The sequence below is a fragment of the Oncorhynchus mykiss genome, chromosome 25 (genome assembly GCF_013265735.2).
Source record: "Oncorhynchus mykiss isolate Arlee chromosome 25, USDA_OmykA_1.1, whole genome shotgun sequence".
Taxonomy (NCBI): domain Eukaryota; kingdom Metazoa; phylum Chordata; class Actinopteri; order Salmoniformes; family Salmonidae; genus Oncorhynchus; species Oncorhynchus mykiss.
The window spans coordinates 12,162,032-12,189,531 of NC_048589.1; the positions used below are offsets into that span (position 1 = coordinate 12,162,032).

Sequence of the window (27,500 nt, forward strand, 5' to 3'; positions counted from 1 at the left end):
TTCTTTCACATACACATTCTATCTAGATTACAGGTGTTTTGTTTTGAAACGCTGGCATTATTGAAAATGTTCTGAAAATAATCCGGAAATGTGCATTTTGTGTGATGTCGCTATAAAAATATACTGTTTTATTTGCGCCATCGGTAAGATGATGCAACATGATGTCAAGCCTTTTCATTTTGACCAACTCACCAATAACAACATGTTTTCCTATATCTCTCCTCCCTCCTTCCCCATTCCTCCTCTCTCCCTCTCTACCTCCCTCCCTCCAGGCTCCTCTGCAGAATGTCCAGCAAAGAGCGCCACCTAGAGTCCAACTGCCCGTCCTACATTAAGACAGAGCCCTCCAGCCCCGCCTCCCTGGCAGACAGCATCAACCACCACAGCCCTGGGGGTTCCAGCGACGCCAGCGGCTCCTACAGCTCAACCATGAACGGCCACCAGAACGGCCTGGACTCCCCCACCCTGTACGGGCCTGGTGCCGGACCCTTGGGCCCCGCGGGGGCCTCCAAGCGCTACGAGGACTGCTCCAGCACCATCGGGGAGGACTCGCAGATCAAGTGCGAGTACATGTTGAACTCCATGCCGAAGCGGCTGTGCCTGGTGTGTGGCGACATCGCCTCGGGCTACCACTACGGCGTGGCCTCCTGCGAAGCCTGCAAGGCCTTCTTCAAGAGGACCATCCAAGGTTGGCTTTCACGCTCCCTCCGCTCAGGGTCAAGGGTTAGGAGGGTTAAAGGTTAAAGGTCAGGGGTGAGGGGTCAGACCTGTTTTTTTATTATTTGTTATTTTAGGGTGCCCCTTGTCTTTTACTGCAATACACGGGCACACACACACACACACACACACACACACACACACACACACACACACACACACACACACACACAGCTCTATTGTCCCCTGCTTACAACTATTGAATAGGTTTCAATTGGACATTTCCAATCTTTGGTGATTGAATAGAGAGTTTAAACATTGTTCTACCTTTATTTCTGATCTGATTGTTTGGAGGAAATCCTGGGTCAGACACAGGCCTGGGATTATGATTATGGGTCAGGGTTAGGGTCAGGGTAAGGGTCAGGGGTCAGACTCCTCCTGTCTAAAGGCTTTATGGTAGATAAGCAGCTTTCAGGCTTTAATAAAGATCAGAGATGGACGGCTGGACCTAGCCATTACACAAGCGTCATTAAAGTTACTGGATCACATCTGATGAGATGCTTAGATGATGGTATATCCTGAGATGAGGCTATAGATAAATGCTACTGATGGTACTATATAGTTAAGGGACCATCGTTTCCAATTTGATGGACATGTTGGATAGATTCATGACTAACCAGTATAGTTATGTGTGTTTACATTAAACAGGTTTACAGACATGGACGCAGTAGAACAAATGGGTCATAATATTGTGCTTGGCCCTGACACAAGCCAAGACTCCGATGGGCAGCTGTGTGTGTGTGCGTGTTTCTGCGTGTGTGTTGGCCCTAGTTCTGGGCAGTGGTAGACATATTGGTATGTTTCAAGCCATTAGCCAATAAAACTGCAGGTAATCACCACAGCCTCTCCAGCTGGACACCACTAGAGCAACCTGGCTGGAGAGAGGGGGAGGGAAACAGATGAGAGAGTTAGGGATGAGAGAGAGAGAGAGAGAGAGAGAGAGAGAGAGAGAGAGAGAGAGAGAGAATGCAACTGCCAGAGGATGAGAAGCTATCAACCTGGCTGGACTGTCAGAGAAGGGACAGGAGAAATGGCGGAGGAAGGAGACAGGAGACGGGGGTAAGTGGAGAGAGATGGGGAAGAAGGGGGCAGGGGATGGAGGGATGGAACTGTACTCCTCCCCCAAACCTGCTGTGTGTGGGGAAGGTGGGAGTGTTAGTGTGTGTGCGTGTGTGTGTCGCGTGTGTGTCGCAGCGAGGAGGAAGCAGCACTCGGAGGCGATGGCAGCTGGTGTTGCAGTGGCACCTGTCCAGTGCCACCTGACATCCTGCGTCTATCACTACCTTATTGGAGAGAGAGAGAGAGAGAGAGAGAGAGAGAGAGAGAGAGAGAGGGGGAATGGAGGATTGGAGGAGATGTATAGACCAGGAAGGAAGAGATGGGAAGCGCAGGTCAAGTAAAGGAGAGGAGAAAGACGTGATTTGACCAGAATAGAAAACTCTGGATGTGGGCGATGTCAAGAAAGGAGAGAAATGGTTGAAGGCTGCTGGGTAATCTGAAGGATTCCTGCTCTGTTCCGTTCCTTACCCACTACGTTTCCTTTCTACACGGGATAGAATATGAGACAGAACATAAAACAGTGGAAGGCAACGGTCTCATATCGTTCCCCGCGTTCTATCCCACTCTCTACCTGTTTCCTGCCTCAGACCCGGATCCTGTGTGACCTTCATTAGGTACAGCCAGGGTTCCCTACTCATATATAATACATGGCCCTCATTGACGTGAGACTCAGCCTGATAGATGATATGTGGAGGAGAGTATGGGGCAGGAGAGAGCTAGAGAGACTCTTATTTTATGTTTGAGTGGAGAGAAAAGGGGAAGATCCAACGCTGTGTGCTGCCTTCTTACTCAAATTGCATTGCCTCACACCTAACAGCTCACACACACACATTATGTGTGTTTTCATACCCAGGGCACATAGTACAGGACATTGCCATGCAGTAGAAACAAGTAAATCTCTCTCAGAGGAGATTGGTAGGATACCCCCCCCCCCCCCCCCCCCCCCGTATGTATTCCTTCACCACTAACACCACCAGACAGATCTCCTATTGAACATCTCATACACATATACATGCAGACTGAGCACCACACACACACACACACACACACACACACACACTAGTAGGAATTAACATAGAGAGACTAAGAGTAGAGGAGGATATGTGTGTTTGTTTTCCCAGTAAGGTAGCATATCAGCCTCCACTCAGCAGGCTTGGTGATTGGTCAGGTCGCCAGGTCCTCATGCCAACCTAGAGGTTGCTGTAGGGTCAGGTGCCAGGTCAGGGGCGGGGCTTAGGCTCTGCTTTGGCAGGCTAGCCCACATGCACACGCACATGCACACACACACACACACATACACACACACACACGCACACACACACGCACACACACACACACACACATACACGCACACACACGCACACACACACACACACACACACACACACACACACACACACACACACACACACACACACACACACACACACACACACACAGGCACACACAGGCACACACACACACAGGCACACACACAAGCTAGTCCAATGACCAGCTTAACCCCATGGAATGTTGGCAGTGGGTCAGTGTGTCTGTGTGTTTCTGCCCTTGTCTTGGAGGATATGTACATATGTGTGTGTGTATGTTTGGAGGTTTATTTTGATAAAAAGCTACATTTATTAGTGAGATCAGTGGATGATTCCAGAGGAAGTGGCAAACACACACATTTTAGTCAGACATATAATCGTATCAAATTGTTGTTTCTGTCTGCCTGTGCGTGTGTCGGTCTCTCTCTCTCTCTCTCCCTCTCTCTCTCTCTCTCTCTCTCTCTCTCTCTCTCTCACTCTCTCTCTCCCCCTCTCTCTCTCTCTCTCTCTCTCTCTCTCTCTCTCTCTCTCTCTCTCTCTCTCTCTCTCTCTCTCTCTCTCTCTGTATGTGTGAGTGTGTGAGTGGTGTGTCCCCACTAGCTGCTAATAAACACTGTGTCTCCCTCTATCTTCCTCCCTACATGCCTTGCCACAGGGAACATTGAGTACAGCTGCCCTGCCACCAACGAGTGTGAGATCACCAAGAGGAGACGCAAGTCCTGCCAAGCCTGTCGCTTCATGAAGTGTCTAAACGTCGGCATGATGAGAGAAGGTAGGACACACTCTTTTCTTCACACACTCACGCTATCCTTAAGTTGTCTGCATGAGACGGCAAGAGGGGAGCGAGATAAACACCCTTTCATTCATACGCTCACTCTATCCTTCTCTAACTGGCCGAATGGAGTGGACGTTTAACTACTTGAGATTTATAACAGTCAATATAATGACAGAAGGTAAGAGAGAAATGCCCACTCTTTCATTTATACACTCAGTCGCTCTTACATGAGCTGTCCCTCCGCGGGCATGATGAGAGAAGGTAAGAGACACGCACTCTTTCATTTACACACTCACTCGTTCCCTCAGTCACCCTCAACCCTATTCCCAGTCGACTCTCTGGGATGAAAGGAGAGAGGAGAGATGATTTATTATAGAAAACAAGAGAAACAAACGTGAGAGAGGGAGGGAGAGGGTGAACGAGGCAGAGAGAGAGCGAGAGTCAAGGTTGTAATTGATCGGAGTGTTGGTCTCGTCCTCTCTTCCTCACAGCGGTCAGATCTCTGCTTCTTTTCCTACGCTCTTCCTCGACCCTTCTACTCCTTGCTTTCTTTTTCACACATACTGAACACACACACACACACACGATCCCTGTGTTCTTGCCTCCTGTAAAAATGACTTTTTGAAGTATTATTTTTTCCCCGTTTGAAGTTAGCTCCACTTTTAATAACCACACTAAACGCTGCTCTGCTGCAGTGTGTGTGTGTGTGTGTGTGTGTGTGTGTGTGTGTGTGTGTGTGTGTGTGTGTGTGTGTGTGTGTGTGTGTGTGTGTGTGTGTGTGTGTGTGTGTGAGTGCCCCTGTGGCCTCAGCCATCAGCCCAAACATACTCTGTCACACCAGCCTTGCAGGTACCCACTCTCCCCCTTAACACACACACACACACACACACCTTGCAGGCACGCTCTCTTCCGTTCACAGCACCCGACAGCCACACTGGCTGTGTGTGTGTGTTTTTGCATGTTTGTGAATGTTAGTCGTTGTGTGTGTGTGTGTGTGTGTGTGTGTGTGTGTGTGTGTGTGTGTGTGTGTGTGTGTGTGTGTGTGTGTAGGTAGCTGAGGGATGTGGCTAAGGGTTTGATGTGGCACGTCGTCCCCTGAGCAGCCAGACAAATAGCAGCCTTTTGTGTGTGCCTGTGGTCTCCTCCACGCACATACATCACTGTGGCAGACCATGGCACCCCCATTTGTTGTAAAGTGCTTGAATGTAATACAGGGTCCCGCTCTACATATGAATAAGGGTCATTTGGAAAATTGATTCATCAATTTTCTTATTTTCCCTGATGTCTCTTTTCGGGGGGGAAAACGACAACAATATAAAGAGGTGTTCGCACACAAAAACACACTCCACCTCTGGTGTGCCTGGTGGAAAATATGTACGTGGCTTTTGTTGTTGGAGAGCCTTTGCTTTCTCTTAGCCTCACTTTATTTTAGCCTAACTTTACCCTCACAGTCATAATGCAACTTTACCATTTACCATTCATTTATTAGCATACTTTAGCTTACCATTCCTTTTACGTTATGGTACAGCCAATTTACAATAGAAATCTACCTTAGCATTCACTGCCTTTGCATTTAAAATACAACTTTAGCTTAGCGTTTCCTTTGAATTTACAATACAACTTTAGCTTAGTGTTTCCTTTGAATTTAGAATACTTTAGCTTAGTGTTTCCTTTGAATTTACAATACAACTTTAGCTTAGCGTTTCCTTTGAATTTACAATACTTTAGCTTAGTGTTTCCTTTGAATTTACAATACAACTTTAGCCTATCATTTCCTTTGAATTTACAATACAACTTTAGCTTAGCGTTTCCTTTGAATTTACAATACAACTTTAGCTTAGCGTTTCCATTGAATTTACAATACAACTTTAGCCTATCATTTCCTTTGAATTTACAATACAACTTTAGCTTAGCATTTCCTTTGAATTTACAATACAACTTTAGCTTAGTGTTTCCTTTGAATTTACAATACAACTTTAGCTTAGCGTTTCCTTTGAATTTACAATACAACTTTAGCTTAGCATTTCCTTTGAATTTACAATACAACTTTAGCTTAGTGTTTCCTTTGAATTTACAATACAACTTTAGCCTATCATTTCCTTTGAATTTACAATACAACTTTAGCTTAGCATTTCCTTTGAATTTACAATACAACTTTAGCTTAGTGTTTCCTTTGAATTTACAATACAACTTTAGCTTAGCGTTTCCTTTGAATTTACAATACTTTAGCTTGGCGTTTCCATTGAATTTACAATACAACTTTAGCCTATCATTTCCTTTGAATTTACAATACAACTTTAGCTTAGCATTTCCTTTGAATTTACAATACAACTTTAGCTTAGTGTTTCCTTTGAATTTACAATACTTTAGCTTAGCGTTTCCTTTGAATTTACAATACAACTTTAGCTTAGCATTTCCTTTGAATTTACAATACAACTTTAGCTTAGCATTTCCTTTGAATTTACAATACAACTTTAGCTTAGTGTTTCCTTTGAATTTACAATACTTTAGCTTAGTGTTTCCTTTGAATTTACAATACTTTAGCTTAGCATTTCCTTTGAATTTACAATACAACTTTGGCTTAGCATTTCCTTTGCATTTACAATACAACTTTAGCGTAGAAATCCCCTTCATTTACAATACAACTAGGTTACCATTCACTGTCTGTGTGTGTGTGTTTGTGTGTGTACTGTAAAATATGATAATGTAGCCCCTCAGGGTGTAACCATCTCAGCCTGGCTCTGCTAGAGATGTCTGGGGACGTTCATTGTGCCTGGCTAGTTCTGTCAGCGTCACGGCTAACTCACGTTGTCATCATCCCTACAGCTGGAAGGAAAGGTGGAGATTGGGGGATGGAGGCAAGGGGGAATGAAGGGAGGGTGGAGGGGGGTTTGAGGGGGCTCATGGGGGTTATTTGTGGCGGTCCAGCAGCTCGCCCCTTGAGGGGGATATATGACTGAAATTAGCCCTGTCCCTCCGGGAGAAAGAGAGGGAGATGGGGGAGGGGTCAGCAAGCCAAATCAGACAGGATAGCCTCTGCCCTTAACCTAGACACCTCCCCAACACACACACACACACACACACACACACACACACACACACACACACACACACACACACACAAACACATATACTCGCAAACCCTAAACCACATAGAGGTGATATCAACACCCAACAATCTTATCGTTATCTGAAAGGAGGGGGAAGGAGGATATGAAGCCTTGTACTATATTCTGTCAATCCATCTCTCTATTTTCCTCTACCTGCAGAAAAGCTTATTTCCTACTCACACTATCTACTCTTTCTCTTTTTGTTCATTCTGTCTCTCTTTCCCTTTTTGTTGTTCCCCTCCCTCTCTCTATCCTCCCCAATCTGATTCAAAGCCCCTCTCCCACCTTTCCCCATGCCAGCCACTGCCTCAAATCCCCTTAAAGTACTCTACCCACTGACTTAACCAGCCGGGCACTTATCCCCTCCTCATGCCAACCCACCGGCTAAACCAGCTTTAACACAGGAGAGTAGAGGAGAAAGGGAGAGGAGGGGGAAAGAGAAGGAGAGAGGACAGGAGAGGGAGGAGTGGAAACTACCTTCTCCATCTCTTCGCTCCCTCCTCTCCTCTCCTCTCCTCTCCTCTCCTCTCCTCTCCTCTCCTCTCCTCTGTATGGATGAAGAGATTAGATTTTCTCTGTAATTAATTCACATGCCGCCCCAGAGTCCTGGTTAGGCCCATAGAGAGAGGGGGATGGACGAAGGGAGGGAGGTAGAGTGAGTAGGAGAGGTGTCAGTGATGGGATACATCTACCAATACGTTGCACCTAATTCATAACCAGGCAATTAAAGCTGTCCAATTACTGTGTGTGTGTGTGTGTGTGTGTGTGTGTGTGTGTGTGTGTTGGCAGGGTTCTGTCCTAACAAGTCGAAAGTTTAGACTCAACACAGGAGTGCACACTCACACGCCCATGGGAACACAGGAGTGTACACTCACACGCCCATGGGAACATAGGAGCGCACACTCACACGCCCATGGGAACACAGGAGTGCACACTCACACGCCCATGGGAACATAGGAGTGCACACTCACACGCCCATGGGAACACAGGAGCGTACACTCACACGCCCATGGGAACACAGGAGCGTACACTCACACCCCCATGGGAACACAGGAGCGCACACTCACACGCCCATGGGAACACAGGAGCGTACACTCACACGCCCATGGGAACACAGGAGCGTACACTCACACGCCCATGGGAACACAGGAGCGTACACTCACACGCCCATGGGAACACAGGAGTGCACACTCACACGCCCATGGGAACACAGGAGTGCACACTCACACGCCCATGGGAACACAGGAGCGTACACTCACACGCCCATGGGAACACAGGAGGGTACACTCACACGCCCATGGGAACACAGGAGTGCACACTCACACGCCCATGGGAACACAGGAGTGCACACTCACACACCCATGGGAACACAGGAGTGCACACTCACACGCCCATGGGAACACAGGAGTGCACACTCACACGCCCATGGGAACAAAGGAGTGTACACTCACACGCCCATGGGAACACAGGAGCGCACACTCACACGCCCATGGGAACACAGGAGCGCACACTCACACGCCCATGGGAACACAGGAGCGCACACTCACACGCCCATGGGAACACAGGAGAGAGAGGAAAAATGCCAGGAGAAAGAAATGGGCGTGACTGGATTGAAGAAGAGTGAGCACAACACCCTGTACACCCCCTATAACTGAACACGTACACTCAACCCTCTTCTATTTCAAATACAACCATGCTTAGTCACTAAAGCCCAATTCAAACGAAAAGCTTTTTTTTAATTAAGCGCTTAAGCGCGTGAACGAGCGTGCTCACGCTGGAGAATTCTTTTGAGTGAATGAGAGAAAACAGACAGGCCATTAGCATCAGCAACGTCTATTGTATCAAAGCGCATCAAATTGGAAAGCAGGTCTATTTTGTGGCATCTACGCGGAGCATTGCTGGGAAAATATGCGGGTTAATGGCGTGGGTCATTTGTGGAAAAGGAATTACAGGGATTGTTATGATTTTCCCTATGCTAGGTAGACTATTAATCAAATTCAATCAAACATATTTATAAAGTGCTATACAGATGTGCCATACAGAAGTGCCATACAGATGTGCCATACAGAAGTGCTATACAGATGTAGTATACAATGTATTGGGATGTGGAAGCTAAGGTTCATCATTCAAATATTCTATATATTTGAAAACAATTGCAGCCTACCTGTGTTGATTTCGCTCGGATTTAGCCTAGCTAGGCTACGGCTGGAAAATGTGAAGACTCAAGAGAGAATACTGTTTATTTTGAAGAACTAGATCTGGTTGTTTATAAAGAAGGGCTGGTGAAGTGAAGGGAGATATTGCCAGCAAATAGACTGTTTGTGCGTTGTTACATCTGGAGTTGTGACACTTGTAGTTAGAAAGTACAGGTAGCTAACACTGTTTCGTACACGTTGTGCATAACCGCGGCATTCAAACGAGGCTGCAATGAAAGCTAATGGGACCGTAGTGACTGTGTTGGCATCAGAATCCGGGTTGTGGACTACGTTTCTACTCAAGCGTTGATTGACAAGGTATTGGACCGATAGTATAAAACGGACCCCTCTGACGCTGTACGTTACATTGTGTGGCGTACAGCCTCTCTCCACCAGGGGTAGCGCATCTCTCGCTGATTAAAAACAAGAAATGATCCATGGTGAGTGTAAAGTTAATTACTCGTGAGTTCATCAATAGTTAATTCAATTCATAGCTCCTTTTTTTGTGCGTCATCACTGCAAGCCATCATGACTGTCAAAAGCCGCGACAGCCACAGTTTACCTTGGAAGATAACTTTCGCGCCGCCCTAAACACTCGATTAATAGGTATTCAAATAGGTATGTAATGAGACATTATATAAACTCTTTATCGTGTTTTATTTGCATTTTTAGAGGTGATAAGTTGGACAGATCGGGTGAAAAAAAGCATTTTGCCCACACAACATATCTCCCACTTTCACGATCACGCCTTCCCTTCCCCCTCCACCATTTTGAAAAAGACGCGGCGGAGCTCAATTGCCTTCAATCATGCAGAGACGGGCAGCGTGAAGGTCTCGTCATTGATTTTGCTGGAGAGGGGAGAAATTGTGTTTTACAGCAGTATTCATATTACAGTTGACCTGGAAGTATTACGTTTATTGCCCGCTAAAATAAGGTCAACTGTACGGAGCAGTACGATGTACGGACGTTCGCTAGCTAAACTCAGCAAAAAAAGAAACGTCCCATTTTCAGGACCCTGTCTTTCAAAGATGATTTGTAAAAATCCAAATAACTTCACAGATCTTGATTGTAAAGGGTTTAAACACTGTTTCCCATGCTTGTTCAATGAACCATAAACAATTAATGAACATGCACCTGTGGAACGGTCGTTAAGACACTAACAGCTTACAGACGGTAGGCAATTAAGGTCACAGTTATGAAAACTTAGAACACTAAAGAGGGCTTTCTACTGACTCTGAAAAACACGAAAAGAAAGATGCCCAAGGTCCCTGCTCATCTGTGAGAACGTGCCTTAGGCATGCTGCAAGGAGGCATGAGGACTGCAGATGTGGCCAGGGCAATAAATTGCAATGTCCGTACTGTGAGACAGCGCTACAAGGAGACAGCGCTACAGGGAGACAGGATGGACAGCTGATCATCCTCGGAGTGGCAGACCACGTGTAACAACACCTGCACAGGATCTGTACATCCGAACATCACACCTGTGGGACAGGTATAGGATGGCAACAACAACTGCCCGAGTTACACCAGGAACGCACAATCCCTCCATCAGTGCTCAGACTGTTCGCAATAGGCTGAGAGAGGCTGGACTGAGGGCTTGTAGACCTGTTGTAAGGCAGGTCCTCACCAGACATCACTGGCAACAATGTCGCCTAAGGGCACAAACCCAATGTTGCTGGACCAGACAGGACTGGCAAAAAGTGCTCTTCACTGACGAGTCACGGTTATGTCTCACCAGGGGTGATGGTCGGATTCACGTTTATCGTCTTAGGAATGGGTGTTCCACCGAGGCCTCTGGAGCGGGATCGATTTGGAGGTGGAGGGTCCATCGTGGTCTGGGGCGGTGTTTTAAAGCATCATAGGACTGAGCTTGTTGTCGTTGCAGGCTATCTCAACGTTGTGCGTTACAGGGAAGACATCCTCCTCCCTCATGTGGTACCCTTCCTGCAGGCTCGTCCTGACAAGACCCTCCATCATGACAATGCCATCAGCCATACTGCTTGTTCTATGCGTGATTTCCTGCAAGACAGGAATGTCAGTGTTCTGCCATGGCCAGCGAAGAGCCCGGATCTCAATCCCATTGAGCACGTCTGGGACCTGTTGGATCGGAGGGTGAGGGCTAGGGCCATTCCCCTCAGAAATATCTGGGAACTTGCAGGTTCCTTGGTGGAAGAGTGGGGTAAGATCTCACAGCAAGAACTGGCAAATCTGGTGCAGTCCATGAGGAGGAGATGCATTGCAGTACTTAATGCAGCTGGTGGCCACACCAGATACTGACTGTTACTTTTGATTTTGACCCCGCCTTTGTTCAGGGACACATTATTCAATTTATGTTAGTCACATGTCTATGGAACTTGTTCAGTTTATGTCTCAATTGTTGAATCTTGTTATGTTCATGCACATATTTACACATAAATGACAATTGACAGTGAGAGCACGTTTCTTTTTTTTCTGAGTTTGTTTCGTGTTGATAAGTTTAACTGCCAGGTCCAATAACACATATTTGACAACCATAATGTTATGCCTACCTGTGTTAAATTCAATCACAGGCATATAGCCTAGGCAGGCTACGGCTGGGAATTGCGAGGATCTCCGATTTCTAGTAGGGAATACTGTTATGTAGAAAGAGCGAGACAAGCTAAATTCCTTATAAACTGCTTGGGTGCGTTAGCTACGACTCTCCTCACAACTCTCCTCACACAGGCAGGTACGGTGGCTCCCGTAGGACATATAAGGTGAGTCAAAAGGAACACACAACAACAATTCACAAGGGATAGCGAACATAGCAAATACAACCAATGACAATTACGTTAGTGTACGCTACGCAGTGTATGTGAATTGATGCTGGCTACTCTCGCACGCACATCTTTTTATGCCATTGACGGCGTCACTCCAAGTGATTTTGGCTTAACAGTGAAATGCTTACTTCCAGATAGTTAAATAGTTAACCAATAGCTACCCAGACTATCTACCAACTCACTTCTTTTCATCACTTCGTTCTAGCACCCCTCTCTCTCTATCCCACTCTCCTTCCAGGTGGGACGGGAGGGAAGAGGGAGAGGCTGGTAGGTGTTGGAGTCCCACAGTGTGTGTGTTTTACCAAACAACCTCTGCTACACACACCTACCCTATCAGTGGCATATATAACAGCTAGTAAAACTACCTACCCAGACACACACACACACACACACACACACACACACACACACACACACACACACACACACACACACACACACACACACACACACACACACACACACACACACACACACACACACACACACACACACACTCCCTGTGGTATATCCCCTCTGGCGGTGGCTGTCCGGTAGCGTTTAATGAGGTCATAATGATGCGTCAGCCAGAGAGAAAGGTCAGGGGGTGGGGCTAACAAACACGTCCTATCTCCCTTGGCACCCAGACAGAAGGTGACACACACCTCTACCCCCCTCAATCTGCCTCAATTAGGGAGTACAGGGGGGTAGAAGGGTCCCTCTACTCCCCCAGTTAACAGTGGCCTTAGGGGGGCTTTAGTGGCTCTGGTGGGGGTGGATGGAGGGGGATGGTTCTCTGTAGCTCTTTACTCCTTGATAGAGCTGTGTTGTCCCAACAGACCGTAGGGAAAACTAGAGAGGGAGAGAAGAGATGTTATGGCTGTATTTGTTTCCCTGAGATACTTTGTGTTTCCTGTCTACTAGCAGCCCAGTATGAGCTACTCTCCGTTACAGGCTCTGCAGCCTGCTACCAACTGCCTCAGAAATAGACCTTGAAACACAGCCAATGTGTGTGTGTCTCACACACCCAGTCCCTCTCTTACAAACCCACACACACTATTCAGCAACACACAGAATGAAGCCTTCCACCCGATCACACACATTAGGTCTTGGGGCAGTGGGGCCGTATTTGGCAGCAGACCGTGAGAGTGTGTGTGTGTGTGTGTGTGTGTGTGTGTGTGTGTGTGTGTGTGTGCGTGTGTGTGTGTGTGTGTGTGTGTGTGTGTGTGTGTGTGTGTGTGTGTGTGTGTGTGTGTGTGTGTGTGTGTGTGTGTGTGTGTGTGTGTGTGTGTGTGTGTGTGTGTGTGTGTGTGTGTGTGTGTGTGTGTGTGTGTGTGTGTGTGTGTGTGTGTGCAGCTGGTCAGACACTGGTGTGCCTATTCCTCAGGACTCTAGTCAGATCTGGGTCTACTATCCAATCACATTGTGTCGCTCGAATCCACTGAAAGCTAGAATCCTTAATTAGAGCAATAACTAAGCGGCCACCCCGCCTCTGTTTTGGTATAAAGCTGAGGGAAGGGCCTAGTGAAATGTAACCACTCTCCATCTCATAGACAAAGTTATGGATTCAAGGACTGACCATGTTAAGAGGCTATACAGGGTTTGTTTACATGTACATTGTTTCAAAACAAGAGTATACACACCCCTATGTATTTATTTGGACAGTGAAGCTAAAAATGTTCCTCTATACTCCAGTATTTTGAATTTGAGATCAAATGTTTTATATGAGGCAAAATTACTGAATGTCACTTTTTATTTTAAGGTAATTTCATATATATCTGTTTTACCATTAAGAAATGAAAGCACTTTATGAATCTAGTCCTCCATTTTGAAGGTGTCGTAAGTATTGGGACAAATACACTTCTAGTGTATTGAAGTAGTCAAAAGTTTAGTATTTGTCCCCATATTCGTAGCACATAATGACCACATCAAGCTCGTGACTCTACACATTTGTTGGATGTATTTGCTGTTTGTTTTGGTTGTGTTTCAGATTATTTTGTGCCCAACAAAAATGTATGGTAAATAATGTATTGTGTCATTTTGGAGTCACATTTATTGTAAATAACAATAGAATGTTTCTGAACTCTTCTACATTAATGTGGATGCTACCATGACTACGGATCATCCTGAATGAATCGTGAATAATGATGAGTGAGAAAGTTACAGAGGCAAAGATCATACCCCCAAAACATGCTAACCTCTCACCATTACCAATAACAGGGGAAGTTGGAATTTTTAATGTATGATATTTCTGCCTATGTACCCTTCTCACTCATCATTATTCATGATCCATCAATGATTATGTTTAGAAACATATTCTATTCATATTGACAATAAAGGTGACTCCAAAATGACACAATGCAATATCTACCATTCATTCTAGCTCTAAACAGGCCAGTAGGAATATAGAAGACCCCCTTTCTCCTAAACACACAAACACACACCGGCCCTTCCTTTAGAGCCACGGCTGATATCTATCCTATAACTGATCAATTTCTTCCCAGACGGCAATGATTCAGCAAATCACTTTCTTTTCTAAACAAAGCCCCAGAAACAGGTGGATAGAGAGATGGAGAGAGAGAGAGGGATAGTTATAGAGAGAAAGAAGAAGAGCAGAGAGAGAGAGAGAGAGGGATAGTTATAGAGAGAAAGAAGAGGAGCAGAGAGAGAGAGAGAGAGGGATAGTTATAGAGAGAAAGAAGAAGAGCAGAGAGAGAGAAGGATAGTTATAGAGAGAAAGAAGAGGAGCAGAGAGAGAGAGAGAGAGGGATAGTTATAGAGAGAAAGAAGAAGAGCAGAGAGAGAGAGAGAGAGGGATAGTTATAGAGAGAAAGAAGAGGAGCAGAGAGAGAGAGAGAGAGGGATAGTTATAGAGAGAAAGAAGAAGAGCAGAGAGAGAGAGAGGGATAGTTATAGAGAGAAAGAAGAAGAGCAGAGAGAGAGAGAGGGATAGTTATAGAGAGAAAGAAGAAGAGCAGAGAGAGAGAGAGAGAGAGAGAGAGAGAGAGAGAGAGGAGAGAGAGAGAGAGAGGAGAGAGGAGAGAAGAGAGAGAGGAGAGAGGAGAGAGCGTCAGACTAGTGCTGGCGTCGTGGTCTGGCCCCAGGGGAGAGAAGTAGCTAAATCTGTCTCTGACTGTCTGTCTCTGGATACGAATGAGAGCCCTGCTAATGGACATCTGGGGCTGTGTGTGGGGTGGAGACATTCCTATAGTCCACACAGCCACATGCACACACAATACACTATTGCTTTTGACAATGCCTGATATCAGGGCACTCAGATAGTACCACACATAGACCAGAAAATGCACACGCACTGACTGACACCCTGTGTCGCTTCAGTAGAGTTTATTTGTGATGGCCAGGGCCTTGTCACTAACCTATGTCCCCAGCGCTCGCTGCACTAATACACACACACACACACACACACACACACACACACACACACACATACACGCACAGCACCATCCCATTAGTCACTGGTTGAAGTGTGAGTATGGAAACAGAGGGAAGGCCCTCCATCTCCCATGCTATCTAATGGCTGCAAGGCCCAAACACACACACACAGACACGCAGACGCACACACAGCCACACACAGCCACCTACCCAATTGGCCCTCATTTCAGCTCATGTCACTCCCCATGAAGGCACACGCCTCTTTCTCTTCTCTTCTCTTCTCTCCTTCTCTCCTTCTCTCTCCTTCTCTCCTTCTCTCTCCTCCATGCCCCATTGTTTACCAGTCACATAATGATAACAATTAAAAGAGTAGAATGTTGAAGACAATATTTTTTTTCTTCGATGATTTAGGTTAAGATATGGTTCATTCTTTCTGAGTCCCCTGCCTGTCTGTCTTCAGGCTTTGTTACATTCTCTTCAACACAATCCACTGGCTATCTAACACAAGCCAATTCTATCTATACACCTAAACTCACCCCCTCAGACACTCTGTGTGGCTCCGTTGTCTAAACCTATCTAACTGTCCATCAGTCCCCCAGCCTATGTTATTGCATCAACAATTGTAGGGAAGATAGAGAGGGAGGGAAGGATGGAGAGAGGGAGAGAAGGAGGGAGAAAGAGAAGGGAAGAGGGAGGCAGAGAAAGAAAAGCCCTGTTCACACCTCAGCCCCATAACAACCTCAATTACCATAAAACTACTGACTGGCCTGCCTCGTAGACCACCTCCCTCCTCTCTGCTTTCCCTCTCGCTCTCTCTCTCTCTGGAGTGTGACAGGGAGGTTTGAATAGGGAACTTTATCGATGCCATTAAAGATGCATTTGAAGAAAACAATCAGGCAGTTGTTTTATCGTAACAGCCTTTATTAACAGCATTCTGTGATGGGTGAAGATGCAGAGTCTTATTGTATGGGATAGTTTGCTCTGGTCTAGAGTTACAGGGATACGTTTGCCCGTAATATCTGCGACTGCTGCTCAGCCTCTCTCTCTCTCTCTCTCTCTCGCTCTCACACACACACACACACACACACACACACACACACACACACACACACACACACACACACACACACACACACACACACTCACACACACACACACACACACACACACACACACACACACACACACACACACACACACACACACACACTCACCACAGGAGGCTGTTGAGGGGAGGACGGCTCATAATGGAATGGAGTAAATTGAATGGTGTTAAAAACATGGAAACCATGTGTTTGATGTGTTTGATACCATTCCATTCCAGCCATTGCTATGAGCCTGTCCTCCTCAAATAAGGCAGCACCAGTCACCTGTGACATGCACACACACACACACACACACACACACACACACACACACACACACACACACACACACACTGTCCCTGACCTTAGAGAGACGTTTTATTTCTCTATGTTCTTTGTTTTGGCTGGGTATGGTTCTCAAATCAGGGACAGCTGTCTATCGTTGTCTCTGATTGGGAACCATACTTAGGCAGCCCTTTTTCCCACCTGTCTTTGTGGGTTGTTAACTTTGTTTGTGGCACTATAGCCCTGTAAGCTTCATGGTTGTTTTTTGTTTGTTGTTTTGTTGGAGACATTTGAAATAAAAAGAGAAATGTACGCTCACCACGCTGCACCTTGGTCTTCTTCCAGCAACGGCCGTGACACACACACACACACACACAGGTCAGCCTTTCACAGAAAATAACAGTCTCCTGTCGGTCATCTGAAATCAATCCTTCTCACGGTTCTCTCTTTTTCTCTGTAATCTTTCAAACGTGTCAATGGCACTTGACACACAATCCTTCAAATCAAATCAAATCAATTGTCCAAACACACTCACTCACCCACACACACAGTGACGTTGGGCCATGGTGAAATCCATGGTGATCAGATCAGTTTGGATTGGAATATCGGTCCTCTGCAATATTCCCACGCTGGGGATGATTCCCCTTCATCACACTGTCTATTATGGTAGCGGGACATCTGACAGCCCTACGTGTGCCTGTGTGTGTGTGTGTGTGTGTGTGTGTGTGTGTGTGTGTGTGTGTGTGTGTGTGTGTGTGTGTGTGTGTGTGTGTGTGTGAGCATGTGTGTATGTGTGCGTGTGTAACATCCTACAACTAAGCATCGACAACCCATAAACACATGGGCCAGCCAGACGGTGTACGTGTCTGTGTGTGTCTGTGTGTTCTAAAAGCGTATTGTTGGTGTGCATTTGGGAAACACACACACATACCCCCTCCCTCCTTCTCCTCCACCTCTCCCCCTCTCCCTGGTCACATCTTCAGGTCCACTCACCCGGGTGACATTTACATTGTTCTCTGAGTGACTTTCTGGCACTTACTGACACTTACTGAGTAACAGCGTAAGCTAACTGCTCCACAAGACTGTATTAGCCTGCTAAGCTAAAGCCTGTGGGTGACTAGGCTACCTGGCCACGGCCTAGAAGAGTAGATGATGGGAGAGAAGAAGGAGAGGAGGATGACAAAGGAAGTGTAGAAGAAGGATAGAGGGGTGAGAGAGGAGGTGCAGTTTGGGGAAGTGACACTGTAATTACGGCTGGATCAGGAAACCCCTGGGAGGAATTCAGCCCGTCTTCCCATCCTCCTCCCTGTCTCTCTTCCTCTCTCTCTTTCCTGCCTCTCCTTACCCCATCCTACCACTTCTCCTTCTCCACTTCTTGTTTCCCTTTCTTCTGTTCTCCACACTCTCTCATCCAACCCCCTCCCTCTAGCCTCTCTCTCTCTCTCTCTCTCTCTCTCTGTCTCTTGCTCTCTCTCCCCTTACCGCTCTCGTTTCTCTCTCTCTCTCTCTGTCTCTCGCTCTCTCTCCCCTTACCGCTCTCGTTTCTCTCTCTCCGTCTTCCTCCCCCTCTCTTTACCTGGCCATGCCCATTTCATTACTGCCCCCCTCTCCTATTCTCCTCCTCTCCCCCCCCCCCCCCCCTCCTCTTCTCCTGGTCATCCTTTATTATATGAAGGCTCATTTGTTAAGAGGGAATGGTCTCTTTCTCCCTTGTCTTTTCCCGCTTTTTGTGGGCTTTGGAAATATAATTTTCAATTTTTAATTTGATTCATTTAGATTAAATCATTAATCAGGAGTGAGAGTAAGTTAATTTGGTGGAAAATAAATGAGGTAGTTAGAAGGGTCTTTATGGTGTGTGTGTGTGTGTGTGTGTGTGTGTGTGTGTGTGTGTGTGTGTGTGTGTGTGTGTGTGTGTGTGTGTGTGTGTGTGTGTGTGTGTGTGTGTGTGTGTGTGTGTGTGTGTGATTGTATGAGAAAGAGAGAAAGAGAGCAGAAATTAACAAGAGGGGAAAAAGAGGGGTAGGTCCTCACTAAATCTTCACTCAAATACTTGTGTCGTCTTTGCACATTCAGATGCAATACTGTGTGTACAGTATAGGGTTCCCAATTTCACTTCATACATGATACCTATGTGCTGACGTTTATACATCTCTCCTCCTGTGCCTCGTTCTTCCACCTCTTCTCTCCTCCCTCCATCCCGTGTGCTAGCCCCCCTGGAGTTAAGATTCTCTTGACCGCTTGATGACATGGCCCCCCTCGGGACCTGTTCTGTCAGCCCTTCTGTTGCCACACACACACACACGCACACACTCACACGCACACAATCACACACACACACACACACACACACACACACACACACACACACACACACACACACACAGTCATGTCTTGCACTGCTGAATATAGGATAGATAAAGCTCTCTTCCTCTCTCTATTTCTGTAGGAAATATTTCAATCTATTGGTTTGGAAATGGATACATTCACTCACCGGTCAGTTTATTTGGTGTACTGATCCAGTCTGACGCCCCTTTGCCTCCAGAACAGTCTGAATTATTCGGGGTATTCAACAAGGCGTCGGAAACGTTCCCCAGGGATGTTAGTCAATGCTGACGCGATCATGAAGTTAATACAGATTGAATGGCGGTACATGCTGCGAACAGCCCGTCCCATCTCATCTTTAAGTTGGTCTATAGGGTTGAGGTCTGGGGACTGCGCAGTCCACTCATGTAAACTGAACTCGCTGTCATTGTTCCCGGCAATGTTTTTCCACTGGAGACGCTTCTTCTTGGTTTTAGCTGATAGTCGTGGAACCCGGTGTCGCAGTCTGCTAGCCCATCCATGCCCTTCAGCACACCGCTGTTGTACTGAGCCGTTATTTATCTGCCTGTTAGCTTGCACCATTCTCGCCATTCTACTTCGACCTCTTTCATCAACAAGCTGTTTTCGCCCAGAGGACTGCTGCCGACTGGATGCTTTTGTTTGTCGCACCATTTTCGGGAAAACCCTAAACACTGGGGTGGATAAAAAGCCCAGGAGGACGTCCGTTTCTGAGCTACTGGATCCGGCGTGCCTGGCACCGCCGATCACACCACACTTAGGTCATTCGTTTTGCCCATTCTAACGTTCAGTCGAACAGTGACTGAATGCCTCGATGCCTGTTTTATGTAGCAAGCCACGGCCACGTGACTCACTGTCTGTAGGAGCGAACCATTTTCATGAAGGGACTAATAAAGTGTGCGTGGTGTATCAGAGATGGAAAGATATTTCCTGGCCTTGTTTATGAAGTGATTCTTAACTTCTTATCAAATCAAGGGTAGGAGCAGTGAATTCAGTGTGTCCATACACATAGGAGCCTCCTATACAACATCCACAGTATGACAATAAAGATGTCACAGTAAAACATTATAAACACACACACACTAGGTCCAGCAGGAACATACATACATATGAGCCTCTTATAGAACATCTGCAGTACGTAGAAATATAAATTGTACAAATTCAACTTTAGGCTAGGCCTAACTGCATTCTGTGTGTGTGTGTGTGTGTGTGTGTGTGTGTGTGTGTGTGTGTGTGTGTGTGTGTGTGTGTGTGTGTGTGTGTGTGTGTGTGTGAAACCTGTAGAGCCAGCTTCAGGGATTAGTTCCAGTGTTTAGGCTAGGAAATAATCTTCAGTGGATAATGCCGTTGGAAGCGTCTGAATGTCACCCATTCTCCTTACACAAACACAACGATGCAGGGACACACTCACGCACACATACTCTATCCAGTGATGTCTTAATAAGCACTCTTTCCGTGCTGGGTAGAGAAGGGCTTCCCTTTTCTGCTCTATTAGTCAGGAATGGTTATGTGTGTGAGTGTATATGTGGCTTTTGTGTTTGTGTTTTGGTAACTGCAGCATTTGTGATTGAGACCCCCACTCTGTCTCTCTGAGTGTTTGGGTCCTTTTTCAGCCCTTCTCAGGACCCACGGGCGTACCTGCCAGAAATTCTACTGCCTGCCAGAAATTCACACTGGGTCTCCAATAAAATGGAAGGGATGGATGGAGAGAGAGAGAGAATAAAAGAGGAGAGGAGGAGAATAAAAAGAAATGCGGAGCGTCGGAATGAGAAAACAGAGAAACCCCATGCAGGGGCGTGTCAGATTCCTGAAAGCAGGAGGATGATACAGAGAGAGGGAGTGTAGCGGACGGAGAGAATAGGGTGAAGAGAGGAGGAGCCTTCATGTCTCTCATCTCTCTCTCTCTCTCTCTCTCTCTCTCTCTCTCTCTCTCTCTCTCTCTCTCTCTCTCCCTCTCTCTCTCTCCTGTATATCCTGTATTTCCTGATGTAAGGTAGTTAATCTCTTGGCTTAGCTCTGAGCTTGATTAAGATGCCTTCCCGACCGGCCAGGTCTGCCTTAGATGCAGGCATGGGGGTGGCTCACTGACCAATATGTGTGTGCATGTGCACGTGTGTGTGCACGAGAGAGCTAAGGTTGGGAGATTGGGCTTTGTTTTGTAGCAGTGGGGGTGCATTTCACAGCGACACTGTTGGCTTTATCAGCCTACTGGTAGGGGGGAGAGGGAAGAGGTGAGAGGGGAGAAAAGCAGGGGAGGGTAACAGAAAGGAGGGAGGAGGAGAGGAGAGGCAGAGGAGAGCGAAGGCAGGGGAGGGGAACAGAAAGGAGGGATGAGAGGAGGGAAAGTAGAGGAGAGCGAAGGAATTGAATGGGGATAGAAAGGAGGGAGGAGAGGAGGTAGAATGGAGGAGAGCGAAGGCAGGGGAGGGTAACAGAAAGGAGGGAGGAGGAGAGGAGAGGCAGAGGAGAGCGAAGGCAGGGGAGGGGAACAGAAAGGAGGGAGGAGAGGAGGTAGAGTGGAGGAGAGCGAAGGCAGGGGAGGGGGAGAGAAAGGAGGGAGGAGAGGAGGTAGAGTGGAGGAGAGCGAAGGCAGGGGAGGGGGAGAGAAAGGAGGGAGGAGAGGAGGTAGAGTGGAGGAGAGCGAAGGCAGGGGAGGGGGAGAGAAAGGAGGGAGGAGAGGAGGTAGAGTGGAGGAGAGCGAAGGCAGGGGAGGGGAACAGAAAGGAGGGAGGAGAGGAGGTAGAGTAGAGGAGAGCGAAGGCAGGGGAGGGGAACAGAAAGGAGGGAGGAGAGGAGGTAGAGTGGAGGAGAGCGAAGGCAGGGGAGGGTAACAGAAAGGAGGGAGGAGGAGAGGAGAGGCAGAGGAGAGCGAAGGCAGGGGAGGGGGAGAGAAAGGAGGGAGGAGAGGAGGTAGAGTGGAGGAGAGCGAAGGCAGGGGAGGGGGAGAGAAAGGAGGGAGGAGAGGAGGTAGAGTGGAGGAGAGCGACGGCAGGGGAGGGGGAGAGAAAGGAGGGAGGAGAGGAGGGAGAGTGGAGGAGAAGAGCGGGAAGGCAGTCGAGGGGGATAGAAAGGAGGGAGGAGAGATGAAAGGGACAGGGCATTGACAGAAGGCTTTATTAGGCCTGGCATTAATGCTGGGTGTGTATGCAGGCCCTAAGTCACAGAATTCCCCTAGCGTTTTAACACACACACACAACACACACACACACACAACACACACACAACACAGTGACATGATTCCCCCAGCGTTTTAAGACAAACCACAGCAGTAAATAAGCTCTCTGTCAGCCGACTCTCAACACACACTTAGATAAAATCACATAGACTAGTCTGTTTCACTTACACTCTTTCCGTGTCGCTTCATTTCTCTCTCTCTCTTTCACGCACGCGCGCACACACGCACACACACAGTCTCCCACTCTCTCTGCCTCTACATTATGTTTTGGTGAGAGGGTGGCTAGCCTTACAGTCCGAGGGGCAGAACGGGTGTAAGACTTGCTGCTTGTAAAGACAAATGCAAAAAATAGAGATAAAATAGCAGCTGAGGAGTCACCTGCCTAGGAGCACTGAGACAGAGTTTATTTGTTAGATGAAAGGCCACTGCACTTAGCCCCAAAGCCCCGTGTGTGTGTGTGTGTGTGTGTGTGTGTGTGTGTGTGTGTGTGTGTGTATACACCTTAAGCATTTTAACGGTGTAACATTGCAGGGGGGATGCAAGTACACTTATCACACCCTGCTAAAGGGACATGTAGGGTCAAATCTCTTCATCTTCCTCGACCTAGAATGCTACCCCCCCCCCCCCCACACACACACACACACACAACACTACCTTCTCTCCTCATCTCCACTCTCCATCTATCTTTCCTCTCCTTTTCTCCTCTCCTCTTCTCTCAACCTCCTCTCCTCCTTTGTGTTAATTGGCTGACCGTGAGAGTAAGAGTCCCCCACCCTTCTTTTTTTTTGACCTCTCCCTCTATCCCCCCGTCGTCCTCCCTCCCTCTCTTCACCTCTCCCTCTATCCCCCCCGTCGTACTCCCTCCCTCTCTTCGGTCCCTCTCACTACCTATAAATTCACAAGACGCCAGAAGGGATTCCACCACAACTATGAAATCCTCAACAAGTCTTGTAAGGTCTTTATGGTCATCTGTGGGATTCTAGTAAAGGCCCAGGAGAAGAGGATCATTTAAAAAGAAGGCAGGGCCAGAGAAAGCTCCAGTCAGACAATAGACCTATCTGCTTCCTTAATTAAAAACCCAGCCTAAAGTGTCTTGTAATCTGGCCCAGATTTATAACACCATGAAATGAATTTCCTTTCGGTCTCTCCTCCTATGGTCTTCTCTCCTCTCCTCTCCTGCATGTTTCTCCTCTCCTCCAATTCCCCTTTGTCCTCCCTCTCGCCTTCAATCCCACTCCCCCCTCTCCCTCTCCCTCTCCCTCTCCCCCTCTTTCTCTCTCTCTCTCTTTCTCTCTCTCTCTCTTTCTCTCTCTCTCTCTCTCTGTCTCTCTCTCGCTCTCTATCTCCATCTCTCTCTCACCTATACATGTGTTGCAGTCATGTAGCTGGCCACATGTGAAGGCTATCAAACCAGCCTCCACGAGCATGTTATTAATTTATATATACTGTGTGTGTGTGTGTGTGTGTGTGTGTGTGTGTGTGTGTGTGTGTGTGTGTGCATGCGTGCGTGCGTGCGTGCGTGTGCGTGTGCGTGTGTGTGGGATGCAGTAAAGTAGACAGTGTTATCCCGTCAGGCCCAGTCTCCTGTATGAGGAACCTGATCTGTGTAATAAAAGGCCTATAAACCCCTGTGGCAGTAGCCTGCTAACAGATGCGCTGTCTTTATCAGTAAAAGGCACATGACAGCCCACTTGGAGTTTGACAAAAAGGCACCTAAAGACATTCGGACCATGAGAAACAAGATTCTCTGTTCTGATGAAACCAAGATTGAATTAGCGTCACGTCTGGAGGAAACCTGTCACCATCCCTACGGTGAAGCATGGTGGTAGCAGCATCATGCCGTGGGGATGTTTTTCAGCGACAGGGAATGGGAGACTAGTCAGGATCGAGAGAAAGACGGAGCAAAGTAGATCGAGATCCTTGATGAAAACCTGCTCCGGAGCTCTCTGGACCTCAGACTGGGATGAAGGTTCATCTTCCAACAGGACAACGACCCTAAGCACACAGCCAAGACAACGCTGGCGTCTCTTCGTGACGAGTCTCTAAATGTCCTTGAGTGGCCCAGCCAGAGCCCGGACTTGAACCCGATCGAACATCTCTGGAGAGACCTGAAAATAGCTGTGCAGCGACGCTCCCCATCCAACCTGACAGAGCTTGAGAGGATCTGCAGAGAAGAATGGGAGAAACTCCCCAAATACAGGTGTGCCAAGCTTCATGCGTCATACCCAAGAAGACTCAAAGCTGTATTTTATTTTATTCCTCTTGTTTTACTATTTTATTTTGAACTCTGCATCGTTGGGAAGGGCTCGTCACCAAGCATGTCACGGTAAAGTCTACACCAGTTGTATTCGGCGCATGGGACACATCAAATTTGATTTGATTTGAATTTGAATACTGCACTATATAATTTAATAGGATCTTTGTGCAGACTCCACACACGCCCCAGAATAAACGATGGTCTTAGTTAGATGTCACAATAGTGGCATGGTGGGTTTATAGCACGGACAGGGATATGGCAAGACCCTTGACACAGAGCTGTTGACAGCTTCTACTGCTAACGAACTGCAGCAGTGACCACATCCTGGACACACACACGGCACACAGACACACACACGCTGCACGCTATGGAAGGAGTCAGGCCATGGTTACACTGCTAATACACACACACACACACACACACACACACACACACACACAACCACAGGCATGAACACACACACACACACACACAACCACAGGGATGAACACACACACACACACACAGAGACAGAACCTTGTACTGAGGAGGGGCTTCCTTCTGGACACTACCATAAAGGCCTGATTGGTGGTGTGCTGCATAGGTGGGTTTCATTCTGGAAGGTTCTCCCATCTCCACAGATGAAATCTGGAGCACTGTCAGATTTACCATCGGGTTCTTGGTCACCTCCCTCGGTTTAGCCGGGCGGCCAGCTCTAGGAAGAGTCTTGATGGTTACAAACTTCTTCCATTTAAGAATGATGGAGGCCACCGTGTTCTTGGAGACCTTCAATGCTGCAGACATCTTTTGGTACACTTCCCTAGATCTGTGTCTCGACACAATCCTGTCTCGGAGCTCTACGGACAATGAGTTTGACTTCATTGCTTGGTTTTTGCTCTGACATGCACTGTCAACTGTGGGACCTTATATAGACAGGTGTGTGCCTTTTTAAAATCATGTCCAATCAATTGAATTTACCACAGGTGGACCCCAATCAAGTTGTAGAAACATCTCAAGGATGATCAATGGAAACAGGATTCACCTGAGCTCAACTTCGAGTCTCATAGCAAAGGGTCTGAATAATTATGTAAATAAGGTATTTCTGTTTTTTATTTGTAATACATTTGCTAAAATGTCTAAAAACCTCCCTTTGTCATTATGGGGCACTGTGTGTAGATTGATGGGGAAACAAATATATTTATTCCATTTTAGAATAAGGCTGTATTCTAACAAAAATGTGGAAAAAGTGGAGGAGTCTAAGTACAATCTGAATGCGCTGTATATGGTGTGTATACAGTCTAGTGAGTGTGTATATGTTATGTATATATAGTCTAGTCAGTGTGTATATGGTATGTATATATAGTCTAGTCAGTGTGTATAGGGTATGTATGTATAGTCTAGTGAGTGTGTATATGGTATGTATATATAATCTAGTCAGTGTGTATATGGTATGTATATATAATCTAGTGAGTGTGTATATGGTATGTATATATAGTCTGGTCAGTGTGTATATGGTATGTATATATAGTCTAGTGAGTGTGTATATGGTGTGTATACAGTCTAGTGAGTGTGTATATGTTATGTATATATAGTCTAGTCAGTGTGTATATGGTATGTATATATAATCTAGTGAGTGTGTATATGGTATGTATGTATAGTCTAGTCAGTGTGTATATGTTATGTATATATAGTCTAGTCAGTGTGTATATGGTGTGTATACAGTCTAGTGAGTGTGTATATGGTATGTATATATAGTCTAGTCAGTGTGTATATGGTATGTATATATAATCTAGTCAGTGTGTATATGGTATGTATGTATAGTCTAGTGAGTGTGTATATGGTATGTATGTATAGTCTAGTCAGTGTGTATATGGTATGTATATATAGTCTAGTCAGTGTGTATATGGTATGTATGTATAGTCTAGTCAGTGTGTATATGGTATGTATATAGTCTAGTGAGTGTGTATATGGTATGTATGTATAGTCTAGTGAGTGTGTATATGGTATGTATATATAGTCTAGTCAGTGTGTATATGGTATGTATGTATAGTCTAGTCAGTGTGTATATGGTATGTATATAGTCTAGTCAGTGTGTATATGGTATGTATGTATAGTCTAGTCAGTGTGTATATGGTATGTATATAGTCTAGTGAGTGTGTATATGGTATGTATGTATAGTCTAGTGAGTGTGTATATGGTATGTATGTATAGTCTAGTGAGTGTGTATATGGTATGTATATATAGTCTAGTCAGTGTGTATATGGTATGTATATATAGTCTAGTGAGTGTGTATATGGTATGTATATATAGTCTAGTGAGTGTGTATATGGTATGTATATATAGTCTGGTCAGTGTGTATATGGTTTGCATATATAGTCTGGTGAGTGTGTATATAGTCCAGTGAGTGTGTATATGGTGTGTATGTATAGTCTAGTGAGTGTGTATATGGTATGTATATATAGTCTAGTCAGTGTGTATATGGTATGTATATAGTCTAGTGAGTGTGTATATGGTATGTATATATAGTCTAGTCAGTGTGTATATGGTTTGCATATATAGTCTGGTGAGTGTGTATATAGTCTAGTGAGTGTGTATATGGTGTGTATGTATAGTCTAGTCAGTGTGTATATGGTATGTATGTATAGTCTAGTCAGTGTGTATATGGTATGTATATATAGTCTAGTCAGTGTGTATATGGTGTGTATGTATAGTCTAGTCAGTGTGTATATGGTGTGTATGTATAGTCTAGTGAGTGTGTATATGGTATGTATATATAGTCTAGTGAGTGTGTATATGGTTTGCATATATAGTCTGGTGAGTGTGTATATAGTCCAGTGAGTGTGTATATGGTGTGTATGTATAGTCTAGTGAGTGTGTATATGGTATGTATATATAGTCTAGTGAGTGTGTATATGGTATGTATGTATAGTCTAGTCAGTGTGTATATGGTTTGCATATATAGTCTGGTGAGTGTGTATATAGTCCAGTGAGTGTGTATATGGTGTGTATGTATAGTCTAGTGAGTGTGTATATGGTATGTATATAT

The 27,500-nt window shown here is 46.1% G+C and overlaps 1 protein-coding gene across 3 annotated transcripts in view; it reads left to right on the forward strand.

Moving 5' to 3' along the window:
- The window catches only part of esrrga (estrogen-related receptor gamma a), a 105,249-nt gene that overhangs the window by 27,122 nt on the left and 50,627 nt on the right, over positions 1-27,500 (forward strand). For all 3 annotated transcript variants that reach the window (XM_036962720.1, XM_036962721.1, XM_036962719.1), the window contains exons 3-4: positions 273-688; positions 3,739-3,855. In XM_036962720.1, coding sequence (XP_036818615.1) covers positions 273-688; positions 3,739-3,855 — 533 coding nt within the window. The remainder of the gene's footprint in view (positions 1-272; positions 689-3,738; positions 3,856-27,500) is intronic.